Consider the following 15593-nt stretch of genomic DNA (forward strand, 5'->3'; position numbering starts at 1 on the left):
GGGCCCGTACTTTGTGAGAAGTCTATGTCCATGTCCTCACCACTCTTGTCACCGTGCTGCAGTCACCTCCTCCTCACCTGGTTTCACTTTTCTTGCAGGTTATGGTTCTGCATATCCTGCTGGATAACACACACGGTGTTTAGTGCTCATAATTGCTGCAGTGATCTGTGCGGGCTCCATGTTCCCACTGCTACGGCGTCTGTGCTGAAAAAAGGCACGAAACGATTGTCTGCTGTTGCTCTGGTGCAGGGAGGGGCGACTGACAACATGGCTTACAGGGAATTAAAATCAACAAAGGTGGTGGCTTTGCATCAAGGAGAAACAGAATGGCCCTCTCAAGGATCGAACTCAAAACCCTGGGTTTAGCAGGCTGTTGATTTCACGGAGGGAGTGGGGGAGAAAATGAATACAAAACATATCTGGTCTATTTCTTGTTTTGATCCACTTCATCTATCTTTATACATCTTGATGGCAGCAGACAGTGCAGTATGACTGCTAGCCATAGTCGTCTCCTGGCTGCTCGGCAGAAGATGGTGCAGTATGACTGCCGGCAGGACTGAATCGCCATGAGACAAAACTTAAAAGGGAAATAACCTGGCTGAGTCACTCCCGTGTCTGCCCAGGCGCCCCGACCAACCTCACCAAGGTCGACTAAAAGAGCACCCTGGAGTACAGCAACGATGGCTACCAGTCATACTGCACTATTTGCTGCCAAAAGGCAATGAACTGCTGCTGTGTAGCAATGCAGTACCGTGCCTGCCAGCACCCAGGAGACATACGGTGATGGTGAGCTGAGCGGGCTCCATGCTTGCTGTGGTATGGCATCTGCATGGGTAACCCAGGAAAAAAGGTGCGAAACGACTGTCTGCAGTTACTTTCACAGAGGGAGGGCCTGATGATATGTACCCAGAACCACCCGTGACAAGTTTTTGTCCCATCAGGCATTGGGATTTCTACCCAGAATTCAAATGGGTGGTGGAGACTACGGAAACTGTGGGATAGCTACCCACAGTGCAACGCTCTGGAAGTCGACAGTTGCCTCAGTACTGTGGACACACTCTGCCGTCTAAGTCCACTTAGAGCATTCATGTAGGGACACACACAATCGACTGTATAAAAACGCTTTCTACAAAACCAACTTCTATAAATTTGACCTAATTTCGTAGTGTAGACATATCCTAAGTTACCACCATCTTTTTTAATTGCAGGCACCAAAACTGGATACAGTCTTCCAGCAACAGTTGCACCATTGCCAAACAGAGATAAAATAACCTCTTCTACTCTTACTCAAGATTCCCAGCATTCCCAGCTGTTTATGCATCCCAGCATTGTATTAGCTCTTTCGGCAATAGCATCTTACCGGGACTCATGTTCGGCTGATTATCGATCATGCCCCCCAGATATTTTTCACAGTCACTGCTCCCTAGGACAGAATGCTCCATCCTGACAGCATGGCCTACATTCTTGTTTTTTAGATGTATACATTTAGCCATATTCAAAACACAGATTGTTTGCTTGAGCCCAGTTGATCGAACAATCCAAAATCACTCTGAATCAGTGACCTGTTTTCTTCATTATTTTCCGCTCCAAGTTTTGTAACGTCTGCAGACTTTTTTCAGTTGTGATTGTGTGTTTTCTTCCACATCATTGATAAAAATATTAACAAGTACAGAACTGATCCCTGTGGGACTCCACTGGAAAGACTCGCTATGACAATTCTCCATTTACAATTACAGTGGGAGACCTATCAGTAAGCCAGGTTTTAATGACAGGTTTCAGAGTAGCAGGCGTGTTAGCCTGCATTCTCAAAAAGAAAATGTGTGCCATGTTTGCTTTATATTATTTTAGCTTTTAATCAAAATGTTGAGCGGTACTAAATCATACACTTTACAGAAGCCTAAGTACGTTACATCAACCCTATTATTTTTAACAACCAGACCTGTAGTCTCTCAAAAAGGATATCAGGTTAGTTTGACAGGAGTGATTTTCCATATACATGTATTGATTTGCATTAAATTATATTACCCTACTTTAATTCTTTATTAATCGAGTCCTGTATCAGTTGCTCTATTATTTTGCCTGGGGTCAATATCAGGCTAACAGGCCGAGAATTACCATTTTCTTTTAGTCTTCTGGAACTTCCCCAGCGTTCCAAGACTTAATAGAAATCAATGTTAATGGTCCAAGCTCTTTTAAAACTCTTGGATGCAAGTTATCTGGACCTTCTGCTTTAAAAAAAAAGTCTAAACTTTAATAGCTGCTGTTTAACATCCTCTATAGATACGAGTGGAATGAAAAGAGTTTTCACATCGCCACATGATGAGACTATGACATCTACTTTTTTCTCCCAAAATACAGAATAGTAAATATTAACACTTCTGCCTTTTCTGCATTATTGATAATTCTGCCATTTCTATCTAGTAATGGAGCAATACCATTGTCAGGATTATGTTTCCTAAATATATTTAAAATGCCTTTTATTGTCCTTAACTCTGCTGGCTATAGAGGTCTTTGTGTCCCTTTGCTTCCCTTAGCAATTTGCTACAATTCCTAACTTCAGATTTATATACTGTGCTATCAATTTCCCTTTTCTTTCAGTTATTACATTTTATTTTGTATAGTTGCATTCACTTATCAATCTGGTACAGATGGCCTTCTTCCTTGATTGTAGCTTTTGGGGCATCCAGTAAGGGGTTCTTAAATGACTCCCAATTATCATATTCTCTCTCTCTCTCACACACACCACACCCCCTCTACCTGGTCTGGACTTTATTTTTCTTGAACACTATAAATGTGATCACTTGCAGCTAAGCTACCATTTTTAGTTCTATGATCAGTTCCTCTTTATCTGTTAAGAGGAGGTCTGAAAGAATTCCCCTTTGTTGTTTGCAACACTGAGTTAGAAAAATTGTTATCTATAAGGTTTAGAAAATCCAAGGATGTTTAGAAGTGGCAGCATGAGACCTCCAGCATACGTCACTCAAATGGACATCCTCCCCAGGATCACATAGCTTTTTTTCCCCTACACATTACTGATAAGTGCGTAAGGAGGCAGTTATCCTGTTCCCTACTGTGATTTGGTGGTCTGTAGCAGACACCAACTAATAGTCCACCTTGTGCTTCATCTGTTAAGACATTGATCCATGAGCATTCAAGATAATATTCTTCAAGTTATAAGTAACTCACACAGGTAATGCCATTTTTGACAGAGTGCCATCCTCCCTCCCCATTTGCCGACTTGGTCCTCCCTAAATAGGTTCTAACCATTTTTGTTAAATGTTCCATAATCATGAATCATCCCATCAGGTTTCAGTAATACCAACTAGATTGAAATTATGCTCATAAATAAGCAATTCCAATTCCTCTTGTTTGTTACAGAGGCGCCCAGCATTGGTTTGAATTCAGTTCAGACTATAGGTAATTCAAGAATTTATTCTCTTCATGTTTTTTGGTTCCTTGATTAATTTTGTTCTCAACATCCAAATGTTATGCTGAGCACTCATATCTTCCCTTTTTACCCTTTACTCAGGAGGGTGTTAAATAGCAAAAGGAGTCTTACAAACCTCCCCCTCAGGAGAAAGACTGCTGATCTGATCCATGGTAATGCCTATCAATTAATAAGGTACTATTAATCATGATTAAGGGTGACAGAATCTAGCCTTAAGAAGTCACATTTACCACTTGCTACTCAAAAGTAACTTTTCTATAAAAACACATTACCTTGTAGTGCTTTCTTTGTGCACTCATCCAGGTTCCATACTATCACATAGTCACAGGAAGCAGAGCAGACAAGAAGTGGATTGATTTTACTTCCAAACGCCAGTGCCGTGATTGAATGGTGATGTCCTACCAAGTGCAATGGCTGGCAAATATAATATAACATTTTTTATGTCCATAGGTCATTTGCAATTATGATGAAAACAAAGCTGTATTTTTCCCCTCTTATTTGCTAACTAGCAACATTCAATTATTCATCCAAACTGAATTTTCTTTAATGATTAAAATCCATTCACCAAACTGCATTATGGCTTACTGCCGTGCTTGCCAAAAGAACAGTCAAATAATTGTCCACATTCCAAATATAAAATGTGGAGTCTAGTAAGGACAATAGCCTACACTACAAAAAATGATGTACCCAAACCCAACATTTTTCTTTTTTTCCCCCATCCATTTTAATGCTCTTTTAAAATATGACACTGAAAATCTAAACACACAAGTTTTGGGTTTTACCTGATGATGAGCAGGGTTATCGCCAGTATTCCAGATGCATAGCTCATTTCCATTCAAAGGAAAAGCACAGTAATGTAGATTACAAGCAAGTTGAACATGAGACTCTGGCACTTTGGATCTAAACATTTGTTTCTCAAGAACTATGTCATGGCTACATCCTTCTTCAGTAAAACAAAGGTCCACTGGGCTTTCCATAAGACAGCTGAAATAAACATCACATTAGAATATCACTAAAAATTCTCATTAAGATTTTTTTTGTTTTGCTATCTTCTGAATCATCCAGTATAGAATACTCCCAGAGACAGTTTATTGGACATTGTGCCTGGTTCTGAAAGTGCCAAATACTCCGAACAACTGGAGATAAAGAGTACCCAGTTTTACAAAAGAGGCTGTCTGCATCTTGCAGGATTTTGCCCAGTGACGTCTTGTAGAGGAATGACAATATTACAAGAACAATTCCAAAAATCTGACAGTGTGCTGCATGCAAAGTTAGATAAGATATACCTTAAAGCAGAGGCTCAGAACCTGTGGACTATGACCCAAAATTGGGTCACCAGAATGTCTCAAAAGGTTCTGTGGGAAGCCTAGGGGGAGGGGGAAAGGAGTACAGATAGGGTGGCCAGGTGCCCTTTTTTTTTAAAACCAGAAAGTCTGGTCAAAGAGGGGACCTGACAGTGTCCGGTCACATCTCCTGACCGGATACCTAAAGCCTTACTGCAGGTGGGGGAGGCACTGGGTCATCACCTGCACCAGTCCCTACACAGCCAAGGCTGGCTCCTACCTGCATCAGGCGGCTGCAGCTCCCAGCCACAGCTCCGCAAATGACTCCCTCCCTACCAGGGCAGAGGAGGGGAGAAGAGCAGCAAGCGACAGGAGTGGGAGGGAAGAGGAAAGAATGGGGAGTGGGATCTTGGACTGAAGAGGCGGAGCTGGCATTTAATTTCAAAAAGGGGAACTACATAAAAATGAAGCAGGACCAACACCAACTAAATCATCCCAGCCAGGGCTTTCTCAAGCCAGGCCTTAAAAACCAACCCATTCCAGTGCTTCACCCCATCTCAAAAAAAATATATATTGGAATTGGAAAAAGCTCAGAAAAGAGCAATAAAAATTATTAGGGGTATGGAACAGCTTCCATATGGGGAGAGATTAATAAGACTGGAACTTTTCAGCTTGAAAAAGAGACAACTAAGGGGGGATATGATAGAGGTCTACAAAACCACCACTGGTGTGGAGAAAATAAATAAGGAAGTGTTATTTACGCCTTCTCATGACACAAGAACTAGGAGGCACCAAATGAAATTAACAAGCAACAAAAGGAAGTATTTCTTCACGCAACACACAGTAAACCTGTGGAACTCTTTGCCAGAGAATGTTGTGAAGGCGAAGACTATAAGAGGGTTCAAAAAAAGAGCTAGATAAATTCATGGATAGGCCCATCAATGGCTATTAACCACCATGGACAGAGATGGTGTCCCTAGCCTTTGTTTGCCAGGAGCTGAGAATGAATCACTTGCTAATTATCTGTTCATTCCCTCTGGGGCACCTAGCATTGGCCACTGTTGGAAGACAGGATACTGGGCTAGATGGACCTTTGGTCTGACCCAGTATGGCCGTTCTTACGGGGAGGTTCTGGCACGCCTGCTAGAGTGTCTGGTTTTTAAATATTAGAGAGTTGGCAAGATACAGAGCCTGCCCCATACTAACCTCACAGAGGCAGATCCTGTAGCTCCAGTCCCAGAAGGCTAGAGAGGCTTGGCTCCCCATTCCAAGTGTTGTAGCACACACAGGTTTGACCAGCTGCCCCTCCATCAGGATAATGGGGGACCAGCTGGGACAAATTTGTGAAAGTAGCATTGCAATCCCATCTACCAGGTCATGACACCATTCACACAAATTTGGCCCAGCTGGGCCCTCATTAGGGGGACTGGACCAAGCCTGAGCAGTGTTGTGACCCCTAAGGTCAAAACGAGTGGGAAGCCAAGCCCAGCCAGCCCTGTGGGACAGGAGCCACTGCTAGGTATACGTGGTGTACTTATTACATTAGTATCCATATTATATATCCTAGGTAAGAAATATTTACTAAACCAGATATTGGGTGGTGGGCCAGGAGGGCACGAAACCTATTTTCTGGGTTGCTACAGGTCATCCAGATTTATCAATGGGTCCTGAACCCAAAAAGGTTGAGACTGAGAACCAAAGCCTTAAAGAATATTTTCAGTTTTGATTATAATGTACTCTTTTAAAACGGTTGTGTAGATTGCACCGCAAGCCCTTGCGTCCCTGAACAGATTTCACACACCTACTCCTAAAACTCAAGGGAACTTTTCGTGGGTGCAGTAATTCACCCCTGTGACCAGCACAAGGCTCATACCGGACTTAAACGCTGACAACAAGGCTTAAGGGAGACGATCGCTGGACGGGACTCGAGCGGCCCAGCCCCGCGCGGGTCAATTTCGCCCTGCAGACGGGGATGTTCACACTCGGCTCCAGGCATCAGGTGCGCGCTTCCAACAGACACCCGCCGCTAACGTGCCGCAGCCGGGACAGCGCGAGACCGAGCACAGCTTGGGCTGGATTCGTTTCACCTCCGGTGCGGCTGCCGGTGTAGACCAGCCCGGTCAGCGTTTCTCTCCTGCCCCAGGGCTCCCTGCCGCCAGACGGTGCACGCGGGAGCCCGCTGCTCCCCTGCTGACGTTTAACGTTGGCTCTAGGTCCGGGCTCCGCGCAGCTCACACCGCGGGGGAGCGACAGGAGCCAAACTCGGCACCGCCATGCGTCGCTGTTTCCATGGAGACAGGGCACCTGGTCAAAACGACTACGTCACTCACTGTCGCCGCCGCGTTCGACGCCCTCCCGCCTCCCCCCGGACTGGCAGGTGGTGGCCCCACCCCCCTGGTGGCGGGGCGGGGGTCCTTACGTTAGGGCCCGATAATGATAGCGCACTTCCGCCGGGGGCGCAGGCGCTCTCTCGTCGGTCTACCCCCACCCCGCCCCCCGCTATCTGCGGCGACTCGCAGCGCAGAACGCATCGGCCGGCCGGTTTCTCAGGTAGCGGAGACGCCAACGGGCTGCCGAGCGGGACAACTCAGGCCGCGGAACCCCTCCGCCTTTTCCCGGCCCCCTGCCAGGTGTAGCGGGAGGGCACAGGCTCGTGGGGCCGGGGCAGGGCCGCCTGCCCCTCGATGGGGACGGATGTGGGGCGGAGAGCAGGAGGGTCAGCCCTATGGCTACAGCACCCACACACCCCACCGACCTCCAGACAACAGCCACATACCCACACAGCTGTACAGCAACACGCAATGCACTCCACAGCCTATCGCCAATAGCGCACCACACAGCTGCTCTAGCTGCCCTTTGCTGGGCACTCAGCAGGCTCCTATGTTTGAACTCAGTGGAGCCATGTGCTCTTAGTTCCCCTCGGTCTGGGTATGTTCCCCTCACTGTCTCTTCCTTTGGCCTTAGCCCCAAGACCAGTCCTGAACCCCACAAGACTCCCCAGTAGATTAATTGTGCCTTTCCCAGAGCTCCACCCTTTGGGTGTTGCTCTGATTCACAGTTTATCGTTCAGGGACATGTGGTACTTGAAGCAAAGAAGACACAAGCTTTGCAGAAGGATTGCTAAACTAGCCATTAATTTATTTAGCCTCCACAAGAGATATACAGATCCATGCAAAATGAGAAACACCTGTATTTGGTTCAGAGCCATAGTTTTCTCACCATCCCTGAGCATTCACTGGGATTTAGTCAGTGTATTCAAGGGTCTCCAGGTCCCCTCTCCTGAGACTCAAGTTCAGTCTTCTCTTTCTGTTTTGACAGTGAGAGCACTGCTCATGCTCAGACCAGACCTGGTCCTTTTATAACTTATATTTCCCTACCCTTCTGTCCTCTGATTCTCCTGGTCAACCTCAAAAGACCCCGATCAGGTGATCAAGGTCTGCTGTCAGGTGGTCTGTTGCTTGGTTATGACTTATCTGGAGTTCACACTCAAAAAACTGGTTTTACCTAGGTTGCAGCAATCCATTTGTTCTAGGGGAAGGCTTATTGCATTATTGATGATCCTTAATGACTGTCTCAGTAAGAGAGGCAAGGTGGATGAGATAATATGTATTGGACCAACTTCTGTTGGTGAGAGAGAGAAACTTTCGAGCTTGCACAGAGCTCTTCTTCAGGTCTGGGAAACGAAAGGCATGTCTACACTACAATCTTAAATCGAGCTATGTTGGTTTGACTTACACTCCACACTACCCCTCCTCCATTGGTGGTGCACATCCTCACCAGAAGTGCTTCCATTGACTGAAGAGGGGCAGTGTGGGGGACTGCTGGTTTCTCACCTCCCCACTCCCAGCGAGGAGTGGTGGGGAAGTTGTGCAGGACTTCTCGCCTCCTGACAGACTCCAGTCAGCTGCTGTGCTCCCAGTAGGGAGCCAGGACCCAGGGGGGAGCAGGGCTCCCAGTGGGGAGTCCAGACAGCAGCCCAGCTTGGAGTAGAGACTCAGCAGCAGCCTGGCTGGGGATCCATGTCTCCACTGAAGTTGTGAAATTGACAGGACAGCCAGCAGCTGGCAGTGTCTACACACACTGCTGTTGCCCTGACTACACTGACAAAAACCCTATGCCTCTCATGGAGGTGGAGTTATTATGTTGGTGTAGTATGGCACTTACATTGGCAGGATCACGCTGTAGATAGACACTGACATAGTCAGGTTTCAGAGTAGCAGCCGTGTTAGTCTATATCGGCAAAAAGAAAAGGAGTACTTGTGGTACCTTAGAGACTAACAAATTTATTTGAGCATAAGTTTTCATGAGCTACAGCTCACTTCATCAGCTGTAACTCACGAAAGCTTCTGCTCAAATAAATTTGGTAGTCTCTAAGGTGCCACAAGTACTCCTTTTCTTTTGACATAAGCTGCCTTATGTTTACCTAACTCTGTAGTGCAGACCAAGCCTAACTTCAAGTGTCACTGCTAAATACAAGATGGCACACATTGTTTAGCACAAGTAGTTAACATGTATTTCAAGGGACCATTCAAGGCGAAGTGACCCATTCACACCCCTCCAGTCACAGGGAGAAAAGGAAGAGGGGATGGAAGCAGCTGGACGAGGTGGTTGTTGTTAGTGGGTTACAGATTATTGTAATAAGCCATAAATCTGATGTCTCTATTCAGTCCAGGACAAAAGGGGCTGTGAAACCTGCTTGGGAATTTTGGACAGAGGGGTTTTGCTTGGTATTATGTGTGTTTGATTAAGAGGGAAGGCAGAACAGACTGAGAATGAGAGAGACTCAAAGGCAGAAAGAAAGCCAAGTGGCAGCCTGAGAGCATGGTGTGACCCTGGAGAAGCCTACAGGAAGGTTCTGGGTGCAGTGCTAGATACAGGGCTAGGGGAAGTAAGCAAAGAAGCTGTCCCCCGTTTTTTGGTTTCTCCTACATTCAGAGAAGCAGGACTTTGTACATTTCTTGTCAATAAACAAGATTGCATCAAAGAAAATACCAGACTCCATCATCAATTTCTACTCCCAACTGGGACAACCTCAGGGCCCTGACCTTTGACTAATCACTTGAGTTAAAAAGGGGTAACACTGATGTCAAAGGTGGGATCTGCTTTCCAAGGAGAGAGGTTGTGAGGTGCTGTACCTGAACCAAGATAGAAGAAATGATGGCAGTGCTTGCAGAAATCAAAGATGGCCATGTAGTAGGAAGAGAGCCTAGGATGTAAGCCCTTGTATCAGAGGCCTAGTATGAGGCAGGACCTGCTCACAGAATCTGGCAAGAACAGGGCTAATATTGGAAAAAATACACATTCCTAAGAATTGCTAAGCACAGAGTACTCACACAAACACATCCTGATATTAAATGGTGCCAGAACATCCCAATATTAAGAATGGTACAAAAATTTTTTCCAAGGATAACAGGAGCACACTGACCCCTTCTAAAAGATACAGTTAGGATAACTACATAATAAAGATGTTTTAATCGAGCCAACATGTACAAGGTGATGGGTGACAACTAGCCATGTCAGGGGTCAGTAACTAATTTTGTCAAAGGCAGTACGTAACTTGTTTGTATCAGGGTATAAAAATATCTTAAAGGAAGTATCTTTGGCCAGCAGAGGGGGGGGAATGAAAAGTCCCGCCATTCACTGAGCTGCGTCCATTGTCATAGGCATACATGTCTTAGTATCCTCATAGAGTCTGCCAAGTGCTATTACCGTGCTTTGTCAACAATAAACCTGGCCTAGCACCTTTGTACCTTAACAGATCTTGTGATCATTGGATGGTTCACTTGAGGTCTGCTGCACCGGCTGTCTGCACAGAGCTGGGGCAGCACACAGGAAGAACACACACGCAGCCAAACAACTAACCACAGGCCAAATTGAATTAAAGCAAGACCTAAAACAGGCTTCACAAAAAGAATGTAATACAAGCCCTACAATAAGATCTAAAACAAGAGCCGAAGGTTTCCCAGAAAGGGCTCAAAGATAACTTGCAGACCAATATGAGATCTGTGTTGGAGCAGCAGCTGCAAAGTGCCCGGACAGATTGGGAACCCCATCCACTTCGGTCAAAAATGTGTAACAATACAATATCCATTGCTACTATTTCAGTTCTACATTTACCTCACATGTAAGAGTACCAGATAAAACTTTTATTTCAGCATTGTGATGACAACAAAGGTATCATACATAACTGCTGCAGCCGTGAATGTTATGACAGCTTATTCACCAACAAGTGAAGATAAGTGCCCATATCCAAATTAAAATGTGCCCTATAGGCAAGAGAATCATAGTACCTGTCATAAATATAAAGGGAAGGGTAAACACCTTTAAATCCCTCCTGGCCAGAGGAAAAACCCTTTCACCTGTAAAGGGTTAAGAAGCTAAAATAACCTTGCTGGCACCTGACCAAAATGACCAATGAGGAAACAAAATACTTTCAAAGCTGGAGGGGAAACAAAGGCTCTCTCTGTCTGTGTGATGCTTTTGCCAGGACCAGAACAAGAATGCAGGTCAGAACTCCTGTAAAGAGGTAGTAAGCAATCTAGTTAGTTATGCGTTAGATTCTGTTTAAATGGCTGATAAAATAAGTTGTGCTGAATGGAATGTATATTCCTGTTTTTGTGTCTTTTTGTAACTTAAGGTTTTGCCTACAGGGATTCTCTATGTTTTAAATCTGATTACCCTGTAAGGTATTTACCATCCTGATTTTACAGAGGTGATTCTTTTACTTTTTCTTGAATTAAAATTCTTCTTTTAAGTACCTGATTGCTTTCTCATTGTTCTTAAGATCCAAGGGTTTGTGTCTGTGTTCACCTATGCAAATTGGTGAGGACTTTTATCAAGCCTTCCCCAGGAAAGGGGGTGTAGGGCTTGGGGGGATATTTTGTGGGGGAGACATTTCCAAGTGGGCACTTCCCCTGTTCTTTGTGTAACACTTTGGTGGTGGCAGCTTTTAACCTAAGCTGGTAAGAATAAGCTTAGGGGGTCTTTCATGCAGGTCTTCACATGTGGAACCTTGACACCTTGGCTGGTGTGGCTGACCCCAAGGCCACTGGAGCAGGTGGGGTGGCTCCAGGGCCAGCTGGACTGGCTGCTGCTTGGGTGACCCCAGGCAGCTGGTCCCAGGCACTGCCCCGGAGCTGGGGTCTGGGAGCAGCAGCGCTGCCCTGGGCTGAGCCCCCTCCCCCAGCAGCGGCAGCAGGGCCCTGGGCCACCTCCCGCCCAGAGCAGCAGTAGCAGCCGGAGGACCCTGGGCCGCACACACCCTCAGCAGTGGCGGGGCCCGGTCCACCACCCCTCGCCTGGAGCAGCAGAGATGGGGGTGGGACACTGGGCTGCCCCCTCCCCAGCAGCAGCTGCAGGAGGGCCCCAGGTCACCCCCCATCCCACCTCAACAGCAGTGGGTCCAGATTTGGAGCGCTCCCCCTAGGATCACCAGCATCCCTAGAAGTGCCCCCTCCCGCCCCCCAGCACCAAAGATTTAGTTAGGGGTATTTTTAGTAAAAATCATGGACAGGTCACCACCCCGTGACTTTTTGGTTATTGCCCCTGACCTGTCCATGACTTTTACTAAAAATATCCGTGACTAAATTGTAGCCTTCGCTATGATATCATTTAACTTAATCACTGAGAAATTGATCCACAGCCCAGTGAAGTCAATGGGAGTCTTTCCATTGATTTTAGTGGACTTTAGATCAGACCATTAGGACCTATTCCCGAGGTGCTGAGCATCTACAACTTCCATTGATTTCAGTGGGTACTGCAAACCCAAAGTAATTTTTAGGAACTGTCCCATAGTGGGGAAACATTATTGTCAACCTTGGATGAGGCCACTCTTCTTTGAACTCCTCCCTCACTACCCCATTCTATACATTTTAAAAAAACACACTGCAGCAGCAGCGAGGGTGGCTCCTAGAAAGAGAAGGTTTGGATGGAGTTGGAAAGTAGTGGAAATTCAGCTGGACTCAGGTCTCCATCATGAAAAGAGATCTGTTACTGTGAGTAACAGTAGCGGGGGGAAAAATAAGCATGGGGAAATAGTTTTACTTTGTGTAATGACACATCCACTTCCAGTCTTTATTCAAGCCTAATTTGATGGTGTCCAGTTTGCAAATTAATTCGAATTCAGCAGTTTCTCCTTGGAGTCTGTTTCTGAAGTTTTTTTGTTGTAGTGTTGCAACTTTTAGGTCTGTAATTGAGTGACCAGGGAGATTGAAGTGTTCTCTGACTGGTTTTTGAATGTTATAATTCTTGACGTCTGATTTGTGTCCATTTATTCTTTTACGTAGAGACTGTCCAGTTTGGCCAATGTACATGGCAGAGGGGCATTGCTGGCACATGATGGCATATATCACATTGGTAGATGTGCAGGTGAACGAGCCTCTGATAGTGTGGCTGATGTGATTAGGTCCTATGATGGTGTCCCTTGAATAGATATGCAGACAGAGTTGGCACCGGGGCTTGTTGCAGGGTTTGGTTCCTGGGTTAGTGCTTTTGTTGTGTGGTTGCCGGTGAGTATTTGCTTCAGGTTGGGGGGCTCTCTGTAAGCGAGGACTGGCCTGTCTCCCAAGATCTGTGAGAGTGAGGGATCGTCCTTCAGGATAGGTTGTAGATCCTTGATGATGCACTGGAGAGATTTTAGTTGGGGGCTGAAGGTGACGGCTACTGTTATTTTCTTTGTTGGGCCTGTCCTGTAGTAGGTGACTTCTGGGTAGTTGTCTGGCTCTGTCAATCCGTTTCTTCACTTCACCAGGTGGGTATTGTAGTAGTAAGAACACTTGATAGAGATCTTGTAGGTGTTTGTCTCTGTCTGAGGAGTTGGAGCAAATGCGGTTGTATGTTAGAGCTTGGCTGTAGACAATGGATCATATAGTGTGGTCTGGATGAAAGCTGGAGGCATGTAGGTAAGCATAGCGGTCAGTAGGTTTACGGTAAAGGGTGGTGTTTATGTGACCATCGCTTATTAGCACTGTAGAGTCCAGGAAGTGGATCTCTTCTGTGGACTGGTCCAGGCTGAGGCTGATGGTGGGATGGAAATTGTTGAAATCATGGTGGAATTCCTCAAAGGCTTCTTTTCCATGGGTCCAGTTGATGAAGACGTCATCAATATAATGCAAGTAGAGTAGGGGCGTTAGGGGACGAGAGCTAAGGAAGCGTTGTTCTAAGTCAGCCATAAAAATGTTGGCATACTGTGGGGCCATGCAAGTACCCATAGCAGTGCCGCTGACTTGAAGATATACATTGTTCCCAAATGTGAAATAGATCACAAAGTTCAGCCACCAGGTTTGCAGTGACATTATCGGGGATACTGTTCTTGACAGTTTGTAGTCCATCTTTGTGTGGAATGTTGGTGTAGAGGGCTTCTACATCCATAGTGGCCAGGATGGTGTTTTCAGGAAGATCACCGATGGATTGTAGTGTCCTCAGGAAGTCAGTGGTGTCTCAAAGATAGCTAGGAGTGCTGGTAGCATAGGGCCTGAGGAGGGAGTCTACATAGTCAGATAATCCTGCTGTCAGGGTGCCAATGCCTGAGATGATGGAGCGTCCAGGATTTCCAGGTTTATGGATCTTGGGTAGCAGATAGAATACCCCTGATCGGGGTTCTAGGAGTGTGTCTGTGCAGATTTGTTCTTGTGCTTTTTCAGGGAGTTTCTTGAGCAGATAGTGTAGTTTCTTTTCATAACCCTCAGTGGGATCAGAGGGTAATGGCTTGTAGAATGTGGTGTTAGAGAGCTCCCTAGCAGCCTCTTGTTCATATTCCGACCTATTCATGATGATGAGGGAGATAGGGAAACTTTAGAAGGAATACAGGTATCAATAATAAGGTAATATAATGGAGCAATAGCAAGATCATAGTTAACATTTTATTAGATTATTCTCTGAAATAGTTATTTTAATTATACCATTGAGATAATGGGCCAGATCCTCAGCTGGTGTAAACTGGAGTTACTCCATTGTCTTAAAGGATCTACACCAGCTGAGGATCTGACCCAATATAATTAATTATTGCAGATGTGAAAAGGTGTTTACATTAAAACAAGCACATAATTCATTTAGTGCTCATGAAAGATGTTTGTTTGACAACCCTGGCAACCAAAGTCTTCTATTCACCCACAATGAAGGTGCAGTGCTGACATTGGCAGGGCAAGCTTCCCTATGCTGCTCCATCGATATCGCTCCATCCTGAACTGGAAGGACTGACTGTAGGGATTACAAGCACAGTTTAGTCTCCGGGTCCATTTCTGCTGGGACTGCTATCAAGGGCGCTAAATTGTGCCAATTGTGTAATGATCTCTCTTTTTATGATGTGGGCAGCAGTCACTCTGAACTGAACTGAGATTGACTCACATCTCATAGGTGACCAAAAAGTCATCAGATGGAAAAAAGAATTGGTTGTAAACAGGTGACCTACAGGTGAGAGGCTTCATATCCTTACTTAGTTACAGCATATATTTTAAACATATTTATGCTTTGCTACATCAACTCTGTGATCTTTAGTGTCTAGGAAGATGACTAACAGATTTTTTCACCTTTATTTGGATACAGAGCAAAAAATATATTTAAAGTCTTTATTTATGTAACATTTATTCACTTAACTGACTTTAGTCCATTTTAAATGTCTGATGCCTTACCGAAAAACTATGAAAATAATCTAAACAAGATGACTCTCTCTTTGTGTCAAATGAATTGAGAAATGCAAATTCTTTAATAAAACTGGTAATTCTTTTAGCAGACCACTTAGTATCTAATAAGAAGTCGCTAAGTATTCTAGACATTATGTTCTTACATATCTAATTCAATTTTCTCAATTTGATTATCTACATTAAAATTGAAATAAAGGACAAATATTTTTAACTAAACCACTT

General features: G+C 45.1%; 1 protein-coding gene across 1 annotated transcript in view; it reads right to left on the reverse strand.

Annotated features, from left to right (window-relative positions):
• Positions 1-7027, reverse strand: part of WDR27 (WD repeat domain 27) — a 176613-nt gene extending 169586 nt beyond the window's left edge. Inside the window, exons 1-3 of the mRNA XM_074948788.1 lie at positions 6605-7027; positions 4231-4432; positions 3721-3862 (exon numbers count right to left, since the gene is read on the reverse strand). Coding sequence (XP_074804889.1) covers positions 3721-3862; positions 4231-4425 — 337 coding nt within the window. The 5' untranslated portion in view covers positions 4426-4432; positions 6605-7027. The remainder of the gene's footprint in view (positions 1-3720; positions 3863-4230; positions 4433-6604) is intronic.
• Between the last annotated feature and the right edge of the window lie 8566 nt (positions 7028-15593).

Source organism: Natator depressus, chromosome 3, assembly GCF_965152275.1.
Source record: "Natator depressus isolate rNatDep1 chromosome 3, rNatDep2.hap1, whole genome shotgun sequence".
Lineage (NCBI taxonomy): Eukaryota > Metazoa > Chordata > Testudines > Cheloniidae > Natator > Natator depressus.